This window comes from Thunnus albacares, chromosome 13, assembly GCF_914725855.1.
Source record: "Thunnus albacares chromosome 13, fThuAlb1.1, whole genome shotgun sequence".
Classification (NCBI taxonomy): Eukaryota; Metazoa; Chordata; class Actinopteri; order Scombriformes; family Scombridae; genus Thunnus; species Thunnus albacares.
The window spans coordinates 14851506-14862177 of record NC_058118.1 but is presented as its reverse complement, the minus strand read 5'-3'; the positions used below and the strand labels follow the sequence as shown (position 1 = coordinate 14862177).

General features: G+C 40.3%; 1 protein-coding gene across 1 annotated transcript; it reads left to right on the top strand.

The window, feature by feature from the left end:
* The first annotated feature begins 459 nt into the window (after positions 1-459).
* mis18a (MIS18 kinetochore protein A) lies at positions 460-6970 on the top strand. Its single transcript, XM_044369542.1, has 5 exons — positions 460-792; positions 1044-1110; positions 2230-2352; positions 3157-3259; positions 6110-6970. The coding sequence occupies exons 1-5, from the start codon at positions 549-551 to the stop codon at positions 6188-6190; spliced, it is 618 nt and encodes a 205-aa protein (XP_044225477.1). The 5' UTR covers positions 460-548; the 3' UTR covers positions 6191-6970.
* Positions 6971-10672: the final 3702 nt, after the last annotated feature.

Below are 10672 nucleotides of genomic sequence, written 5' to 3'. Positions count from 1 at the left end.
CAAGTCAAAATCAAATCAATAAGAGGTCTGATCATATAGACTGGCTCTTTTATTATGCATGTTAATTCTGTTATTGCATAGTATGCCATCATTCATATCATATATAAAAAAACATAATAATGTAGTAGTCTAATTTGCAAGTGCTGGTTTAAAGATTTTTTATCTTGAAAAATGATGTCTATATATGCAACCAGCTTTCTAGTGTCAAACTCTGCACATACATCATTCTGCACAATGAAGCTCAAAAATCCAACCGTAGGAACGACAAGAAAAATACATTTTTGAGTGGAGAGGAACTTTAAAATGTCGTGAATGTAAATAAAATATTATATTACATGCAAACAAAGTAAATCATGTAAGTATTAAATCACATTTGGCCAAAAAAAAGGAAAAAGAAGGGGTTTCTCACTGAACTGACCTAGCAAGCGAAGGCGGAAGTCTTAAAGAATTAAATCTTGCCTCGCCTGGATACTCTTTGATCTCCACTTCACTGTCAGCTACCCGCGTACGTTCAAAACAGCTAGTCTGTTTGAGAGAAATTAATAGAAATGGCGTCGAGAGAAAAACTGGTAAAACGCCCACAAAAACATGTAGACAGCACATTTGATTTGTACAGCACAGACTCCACCACCGTCGAAGAAAAGTTGTTTGGCCAAGCAGAGGAGGACGAGGACAGCCGGACGGCAGACGACGGACCTGTGGTCTTCATCTGCGGGAAGTGCAAGTTGCCAGTTGGGGATTCAATGTCCTGGGATGGAAGTGAAGATGACCAAAACCAAATAAGATTGAAACGTGAGTCTGGATTAGGGATAGATTTGCTCGGTTTTCTGGTTTGTTTTGGTTGGTCCACACAAATCAAACACACACCCAAACATATATATCTGTCTACTTTGTATTTATCAGTTTCAACTGCATAGAAAACGCAGATAGATGGAGAAGTCTACTCAGTTGTGCAGTTGTAGGCTACAGGCTGTGGATTTAGACACATGGAAATTAACTTATGAATGTATTTCTGCATTAATAACATGTTTGTGATGTTTTAGGGGTCACTGACAATGTTTTGGTTGGAAAGGACACTCGCCTGCATGAACCCAGCAAAAGATCTCTCTGGTAAGAAGTCCAGTAATAAATAAAGTACCCTGATCATTTACTCAAGTAAAAGTAGTAATATTAGCCTATACCTTATATTACTGGATTATTAAAAACTGATGCTTAAACTTGTAAGCAGCATTTAAATATTGTAGCTGTTCTCGGAGGTGACAAAACATAAAAAGCAACATGGATGTGAAATCTTAATCTGGGAACTTATTATTGACTATACCTGTCAGATCACTGTAGTGGAGTAAAAAATACAATATTTGCCTTCAAAATGCCATCAAGTAGAAATATAAGGTAGCAGATAGTCAAGTAAAATAAGTACTTAAAATCATCTATATATGCGGTGCCAAAGCAAAATGTTGTTATACTTTTTTCAGAGCACAACAAAAAGTCTTCGAACCAGCGTTTGAAGACTTTTTGTTTCTTTTACTGATTACTGTTACATTTCCATAACCACAGTCTTCCCTAACCTTAAAGGTATACTATGCAGGATTTGTCGGGTGCTGTTTGTAAACACAGCATCCAAAATATGCCCTTTTTAAAACAGAAATAAACACAACTACACCTCCACACATCCTTGTGTGAACGTGCCACATTCAGATTTTGTGTGAATGCAGAACTTCATCCTGTCCGCTGTGGCCTCTCTGCTCTGCATGTGTGTAGCTCAGCCCCGCCCTCGGTCAAGCAGACACACAGACCTGCAAGCTCTTTATACATCCATGACACTGAGACTGAGAGCAGAGCGGGGCCCAAAGGCTGACACCCAGAAGCATCCCAAACACAGCAAAATAATAAGAAAATACAGGCAGAGGGCTAACCCTCAGCAGATACATACACTGCCACACACTTCTAGTGGGTCATAAGTGATGACTGAGAGGGATTTCTTCTGTATGAGTCTATACATTGTTTTTTTTAAGAAAATCCTGCATAGTATGCCTTTAACCAAATAGTTTTAGTTGTCTAAACGTAACCATACCTTAATCATAGGGGTGGCAGATAGGTAGGAAAATACTTATACATGTTGTTTTGGAAGGCATTGACAAAGCAACCTACAGGTATTTTGTTCATTTAGGTATGAGTACTTGTTGTAAACTGTTCTCTCTCTCTTTTTTTTTGTAATTTCCCTTCCAGTCTGATTGTGGATCTCATCTGTCGAGGCTGTCACTCTTTGCTTGGCATGGTTTATGCATCCACCCCTAAGAGCATGGACCACAAGAGATTTACATTCTGTTTCAATGTAGCAGACATTGACAGGTATGTTTAGGCCTTGGATTATCAGTAGGAACATTTAAAGACACACGCATCAGTTTACATTTGTTTGATGCGAGGTGCTTGACCACCAGGGCTCGACTCAGATCAATTTCTGAGGAAAGTCTAATGATGATCTTTGTTGTGCTAAAAAAAAAGTGAAGAGCAATAATAGATTTACAAGCTCACTTCCACTAGAGTCAGCTTTGTACATTGTTTAAGAAGATAACATCCACTGAAATTGTCCCCTTATTCTACTATATGTAGAAAGGTGAGCATAGGTGTCTATTTTTTCTCGAAAACCTTCATCATATTCTTATGATTAAAGGTATACTATGCAGGATTTTCCTAAACATCATTTGTTGACAGTAGCAGGAAAGAGGCAAGGCACTCGGGAGTGTGCGAAAATGTCATATCTATTGGATTTTCACGGAAAAAGTCCTTCCATAGAAATCAGTCCACAGGCTCATATAGGCAACTGAGAAAGTTGGGGAAGGTTTAATTTTTTAAGTTACATTACAACCTGTTCACTTGTTGGCAATAAAAACAATTAATACATGTAAATTGCTTCACAATTCTTACATTTAGCACCTTTTTAAAAACAAGATTATATATGTAAGGGAATGGTGAAAACAGTCATTTTAAACCAGCAGTTAAGTACCAAAAAAACTGAATGTGATAAGTTTAACAAAGGTAGTGTTTATAGTAGGGGTATTGTATTGAATTTCATTAGTTTTACAGTTGTTCATATCCCCACTGTACCTGCATATTTAGCACCTTTCATATTGTACTGCAACTCTTTTTTTTCAGCTACGTGCTTGGTTCTGCAAGCCAGATGTTGGCAGCAGAGGGCCCCAAAGAGCAGCCAGTCACACTGGAGTACAGAGGCATTGTTGAACAGCAGCTGACAGAGGTGATTTACTGCTGCTGCTTTTCTTTGTCTGTTTCCTCTGTTGCTTTCTTGCTGTGTGATAAAATGTTTCATTCACACATTGCATTTCAACACTCAGTTGCAATTTGTAACCATGACTATTTGTCCACAGGTAAAAAATTACACCTTTAAAATTATATTGTTGATGTGAAAAATTGATGAAAAAGTATAAATCTCACTTGCAAACTGCCAGTTATGACAGTAGTCACTGTTCTCTGTGTTGCGTGGTCTCGCTGACAGTGCTTTCACATTGCTTCGGGACCACTCTCATTGATTTTCAATGCACAGGTTGTACTAATGATGTCATCACCTTAGTTCTGGGAAGCCCTTGCCGCTGTGACGGGCAGACTCTCATATCAGACATGACCTCATCTCTCCATGTCATCCCCTATAAACAGATTTATTGTCCACACCATTAGGTCAGATTAAAATAAAGAAGTGTATTTTATTTAGGATTTAGTGTTAACATCCAAAAATAGTTTATTCATAATTTTATATATATTTCAACATTCCTTTCCTCATGGAGTAGTACGGTTTAAAGTGCCACATTAGTATTTTATGGAAATTTACTTACTTTCACTGGAAGAGCATTCCCAAAGTTATTCCCTAATCATCCTTTGTTTAAAAAACATCCACTAACCCTCAGATTGGCCAGTAGGTGGTGATAGTGCGCAGCAGCACTCTTGCACCAGGGACAAAAGATGTGATGGGGAGCATGTTGAGGAATCTTTGTCAGGGGAAAAACATGTTTTGATCATGGAGTGAATTTGTTATTAGAGCCGGGTGTATGAATGGTATTTTGTTTACTCGGCTACAGTTTCTTAATTGCCTGCATGTGACACCTTATCAATTGTGGTATGACTGTAACTGTCTATGAGTCAGTATATTTTAAACAAGTTATATTGCTTATGAGACAGTAGGAAAAAAACAATTCAAATTAGAAAAAACAAAACAAGTCATCACTGTGTCTTTGACGCGGATAGTTTTTATATAATTATCTTTCATGTGACCCCACGCGAACAAAATACATCTCAAAATGACTCACCTCCCTAAGTCACACAATGAAGCCCGTGCCCCCGCTGTGTACATGTTGCTACACCATGCCACTCAAACAAAAGGGAGCATAAGGACACCAAATAATTAAATGAAAAAGCTTACCCCATATCCTCTCTTGTTAATATGTAGGCTACCACTTAAATCTACTGGCTCATTGACTGTGTTCCAGTGTGAGCAGGCTGAAGATTAATCTGACTGTAGCAACACACTAATTGTATTAATTTTTGGTGGTTTCATAGCCGTCATTCATCCATTGGTAAATAGAAACGTGACTATAAGGTGTTTGACTGGGTCAGGAATTCAAACCAGTGCTTCCTGTCATAACATGTCAGTGAGCATAAAGGACTTAATCCTTTTTCCTGACAACTTCTACTGTTATTATTTTCCATCATCCACGTGTTTGACTTTTGGCCAATTGACCCAGATATTTTACTTAAGAAGTGGTGTGGAAGACATGATAAGACCTGTTCCAACAACAAGTCTCGTGTAAGGTGTTGCATCAAACCTCGATACTTGTTAGTTACTGACTTAAATCTGTCAGTGGCAACAAATATCAAAAACTGTCCAGTACCTGAAGCAAGTATCGAATACTTTTCTCAGATTCACATAGAGCTGCGATGATTAGTTAATGAATCGATAAGTTGCCGACTGTTCAATTAATCGCCAACTATTTTGATAATCAATTAATTGTTTTGTGTCATTTATTTTAAAAAAAAAAAAAGTCCAAATTCTCTGATTCTAGCTTCTCAAATGTGAATATTTTCTGGTTTCTTTAGTCTTATATGGTAGCAAACTGAATATCTTCAGGTTTTGGACTGTTGGTCAGGACAAAAGAAGACATGTTGAAGATGCTCTTTTTTTCCACATTTTTCACCATTTTCTGCTCCAACCAATCGATTAATCAAGAAAATAATCGACAAATTAGTTGATAATGAAAATAACTTTTAGTTTCAAACAGGTAATTTAACGTCACCTTAGGCTGTGGGAACTTGCGATGAGCACTTTTCACTATTTTCTGACATTTTAAACACTTAACAATTAATCATTCCACCTGAAAGGATTCATATATTATGAAATAATGAGATGAAAGTAATTATTTGCAGCCCTGCTTCTTTTGCTGAACAAAAAAAGGGTTTTGTAAAAAAAAAAAAACATGTATTTCTCAAAGTTAGGTATCAAAAAAAGTTGTTTTTGTAATAGTTCAACTCAGGAATTGTCACTTGTATGTCAAAACTGTCCGACTCATTGGCTTTCTGTATGTAGTCTTTGTCCTCATGTATGTGATGAAGGTGCTCATCGCCGCCGCCGCCGCCATAGTTAATGTATTCTGTCTGTCTGTCTGACTCGTAGACACTTGTTTGGGTTCTCCATCTTTTACACTCACTGACCTGTCTCCCCCCCCCCCCCCCCCCCCCCCCCCTTACCCCTCCACCCCTCTCACTCTCTCTCCTCCACCCCATCGTACCCATCCATCCCTGACCACCACCCCTCTGGGTTTCGTCATCCTCCCCCTGCTGTCTTCCTTTCCCAATTATCTTTTCTCCTCCCTTCTTTCTCCCTCACTGCTTCCTGCTGCTCCCTTCATTTCCCACCTGTCCATTTTCTCGTTCCGTGCTCTGACTCCTTCATATTCCCCCTTTTTCCGTCCTCACTCTTTACTCTTTTTTTTTTTTTCTCATCTCATCCCGCCCTTGCTGTTCGTCCTCACATCCCCGAACCCTGCACCTTTTCGCACCTTCTCCCTTCTTGACCCCTCCACCCCCCCCACCCTCCCAGATGAAAATGCTGGTCGTGTCCATGGCACAGAGGCTGGAGGAGATCGAGGCCGGCCTTCAGGAGGGATGTGACGAGGTTTGACAGTGACGGACGTCTGGGTGGATGCTTTGTCCAGGTGTGAGGATTTAATGTCCACACTCCTCGGCCCCTACCCTTATTTTTTTTTATGTTAACACTTCCTCCTCAAAGTTTCATCTCAACCACATTCCCTCAGTAAGACGTTTTGTCCTAGCCTCACCTTGTGCACAAACACCTACACATGCGCACAACGCAGCTCCCGCTCCGCTTTGTCCCGAACACCGATTGTGAAACAAAGACCGGCTGCACTGGTAATCAATCACGGTGTCAGCTCGGGCTCCCGTGGCTCATGGCACCATCTCCTCCGCGCGTCTCAGTGCGGCGTGAATGTACGCTGTGAGCAGAATGTTTATTTGTGCAGGATTTCATCAGGCAGGCTGCGCACTCAGCACAATGCTGATATTGATCGGGCCACTCGAGGCCACACACACACTTTTTCTTTGTTCTCTTCTTCAAGCATGTTGTCTTGAAGCCAGACAGCATTGCTTAATTTATGTTTTCGGTTGTCTTGTTGTGGTTAAAATTAAATACATTTACTCTTTGATACTGACTGCATCACAGTCAAACACAATATTGGATAATTATTCACTTAAAAATTATTTTAAGGCTCCTGTTAATATTAGAGTTCATCAGTTTTAATATGAACAACAACTTGCAATGAAACCCTTCATTTGTTGCTATTACAAAACTTGTTCTTTCTTTGTCTGTTTTCTGCTTGTTTCAATTGTACAAGCATGATTTGTATTTAGTATTTTTGTGTAATAAAGTGTTTCCAAAAGAGTCTATCAGGGTAATGTTTTTAAATGTTTCTTTTGCTTTGACTTCGTCTGGTCAGAGTGTCGGGGATCATTGGCTCATCCTGCTTTGTCTGTAATTAGAAGTAGCCTGGATTTAAGAGTTAAACAGCAAGTTTAAGGTCTTTTGGTTAGAAGGGGGGGGGGGGGGTTGATTATATATTTAAGTAAGTGTTTGTTTACCGACTGACCTCTAATGTGCCTAGCAACACTTTCTACCAAGGCGGGAAAGCGGCTTCATGCTGTACCGCTTGCCCTCCCTCACCCACGAGGTTTCATCAGCCTCACAGAACAACAACCGTTAGAAACGGCCAACCAGCACGCTGTATCCAAGGGCAGGTTGCGATGGCAACTGAGAGCACGTGCTATGCTGAGTGCCTGTTGCCATCTCGTCATCGCGTTCACTGCCGGAGGAACAGCCAGCCAGCTCGCTGGTCGGCACGCCTGTCAACAGACGTTATCCCCCGCTCATACTTAGACACACACACAGGGGAGGAGTCCTGAATGAACCCCCCTACCCTAATCTCTGTGTGATGTTTTTCTCTCTGCTAACCCCACCCTCACTCCCCTTATTCTCCCTCTCCTCCCCCCTCCTCCCTCTCAAACTCCCCTCCCTCCACTGCTGGGGAGAAAAAAAAAAAAGTCAAAACAACAACAAACAAGCCGCATGGTTTTTGTTGTTTCTGGTGGTGTTGCTGGTGGGTGGTGTTGTCTTTATCCAGTCCTCGCTTAAGGATGAGCCGCCTGCATTCATCCTGTACAGAGAGGGGATGATGCAAGCTGGCCGGCCGGGCAGTCGCCTGTCCAGATGTGGGCTGTTACGCTCTGTAAGTGACTCATTTTGTATAGTATCTCCCAGTTTGTTTGTTGGTCCATTCAGAGCAATAAAGCTTAAAGGCCAGTAGCTTTTGCTTGAAGTCATCTCCATTGTGAATGGCCTCTGAACTCATTTAGCTGTTATATAGACACGGTGTTGCTGGATGCATTGCACTGCTGAGTGCAATTATTGCACCGGTTTCACCCCTGAAGTCTCAGCCAATCATTACCAACCAAGCCGAGACCAACATAGAAACACAGGCACACAAACACACCAGTCAGTACATCTACACACATTCTACAAGCACTCGGGGACAAAGGATGAATAATGCAGAGGTAGTGTCTGAGTGAAAGTCGCCTCCCCTCTTTCCCTCCTTTTCACCTTCCCTAAGCAATAAGGAAACAATGTTGCCATGGAGGCAATGAAGCCTCGGCACGCTATCAGCCAATTACAGCCTTCCCTGTGTGAAACATCTGACCAATGGCTGCCGGGACTGATGCTGCTGTTGCCACAGACACTGAGATCCTATTGGCTGAGCTCTGCTTTTTGATTGAATTTCTGATCTTGTTTTTGAGAGAGAGAAATATTTCAAGGAGTGCCACCTGTGTGCCAACTTACAAAATATGTTTGTTTCCCACTGAATGAAAAAGATTATTTAGTGAGAAGGAAAATGATGTTGTTTAGGGGATTTAAGAGACCTACAGTAAATTCAGTTCCATTTCTGTCTCTATAATAAAGTGAGCAATGAGGAAGAGTTTTTATTTTTATTGGGTAATTAAATATTCTGGGGTGTGTGTGTCAGTGAAAATGTGGAAAACAATCTAATTTCAATCATGACAATTTTAATCAGTATTTATGTCTCTCAGGAACGTATTTGGTTGCCCCCTGACAAAAGAGCCACACCCCACCAGTTGCTCATTGCTGGTTTATGACCAATGCCTGATTTAACTCTTGATTTTCCACTACACAGTCCAAACACAGTACCCAAAGCATACAGTTATATTTTCCCTGTGCTGTGTATATCAGATTTCAGCAACATGCAATTCAGATAATGGATCTTTGAGTTGATACATGTATACATGTCATACAATGATTATACATTTATTTACATGGTGCCTTTATGTAAATAATATCCAGAAATATTATATTTAACAGATTATATCAAGTGCAAATGTTGATATCTCCTCCTTTCTGTTCTGAAAATATGACAAAAATAATAAATATAAAAAAACAATATAAATAATAAATAGTAATGTAAACAAAACATTATTTTAATTTGAATAATTTGTTTACATTTTATGCAGTAAAGAACCCTGAACTGAACTTTTGATCGCCACAACTTTTCCTTACAGCGTCGGCTGCTTGACATATGCTCGCTCAAAATCTAAAGTCATTAGCTTAAGTCTGGTCTCATCTTTGTGTCACACAGACTAGACGGCAGGTCAGTTAGTAAAACCCTTCATCTGGGATGTTGAATTTCCCAAATTAATCTCAGGAATCAGTGGGTGTAAGGTGATCTTGGTGTCAAGAGTATTTGTGAAACTTAGCCCAGTTTTTGTTGTACTGGTTGTGCCCCTTCTATGAAAGCGTCAAATCTCTGATAAGCCACAGCCTTCTCGTTTCATTAATCACCTTCATCTGTGTCTGTGATCGAACAGGATAGCCGGCCAGTCAGCGACTCGTCTGATGGAATAACCCAAATCCCCTCTGAGTGCGTAAAGCCTCCTACTTCATTAGAAACATCTGCTTGTTTATTTCCCCCCACGTCTTTGTGTACGCCTGTGTCTGCCAGGTAGTCTGGCTGTCTCTCACTCTCTCCTCCTCGTTCTCTGCGTGTGTGAAAGCTGCTGAGGAAGGCAGTACTGGTCTATATGGGGTTGAACCAGGATATGTGAGTGTGTGTGTGTGTGGTCAGCACGCACATCCCTGGTGTACTACACAGTGTTGCAGGTTAATCGTCTGTTTTTCTCAGACACAAAGGCTCGTCCCGTTGCCACTGACACCCTAGTGTGAGTGTGTGTGTGCGTATATGTGACGAGAAGGGGGCTGAAAACAGGATTAGTGTCATCAGGATCTAAGTCTGAACAGATTGACAGGAATAAAGTCCTGCTGTACAGTAAGTGGTCAGTTTGGCCTCATATGAAAATGTAAAATGTAATAAAATTCATATTAAAACCTTTTTTTTCTGGCCAAAAACAGGTAATGAACAGGTACATATGAACATCAACGGATGCCATCACACAGGTTATCAATTTTTGAACACAACAAAGAGATTGGCTGTTCAATTTTCAGTTTTTTAATTTGACCACATTTCTTCAGGGTGTGGCACATGTCTGCTCTCGTCACACATTCTTTCTCTACTTATTTCAGTCTCAAAACAAAGGTGTGTATGAGTGTATGTCAACAGGTATGGCTTGCTGATATGGACGCAAAACAATCATAATAACCACAAGACCTCTAATATTGATATATTCAAATTTTTTTTTTTAAGCATGGAAAATTTCCTACTGCGCATTTCCATCCGGCATCCCAAATATTTCAGAGATCATTCTTGGAGAAATCTGATGTAAACTATAAGTACTTTGGCCATATGATTCTGAAAAAAAAGATTAATATATTGGCCACCCCTGCTGGGAGAGTGGGGGGATAATTGTTTATCACGGACTCATCAATGTAACTTGACCTCTTTATACACAGATTAACTTTGAAATAATCTCTGTGTCAAGGAAAGGGTTTGTTTTTGTGTCTTTATCTCATCACTATGGATTTCTTTCATTAATGCTTCCTGAGATTATGTACAGATAAACAACTTGCTGTGGCATTGAGAATGAATCTAAAAGGCGGTCCAGTGCTTCAGCCAACGATTGTTTTGAG

Excerpts from the sequence above, each read along its gene's own strand:
- mis18a (XM_044369542.1), top strand. The coding sequence starts at position 549 with ATGGCGTCGAGAGAAAAACTGGTAAAACGCCCACAAAAACATGTAGAC. Across the intron at positions 793-1,043 it reads AAACCAAATAAGATTGAAAC|GGGTCACTGACAATGTTTTG; the intron begins GTGAGTCTGGAT and ends GTGATGTTTTAG. Across the intron at positions 3,260-6,109 it reads TTGAACAGCAGCTGACAGAG|ATGAAAATGCTGGTCGTGTC; the intron begins GTGATTTACTGC and ends CCACCCTCCCAG.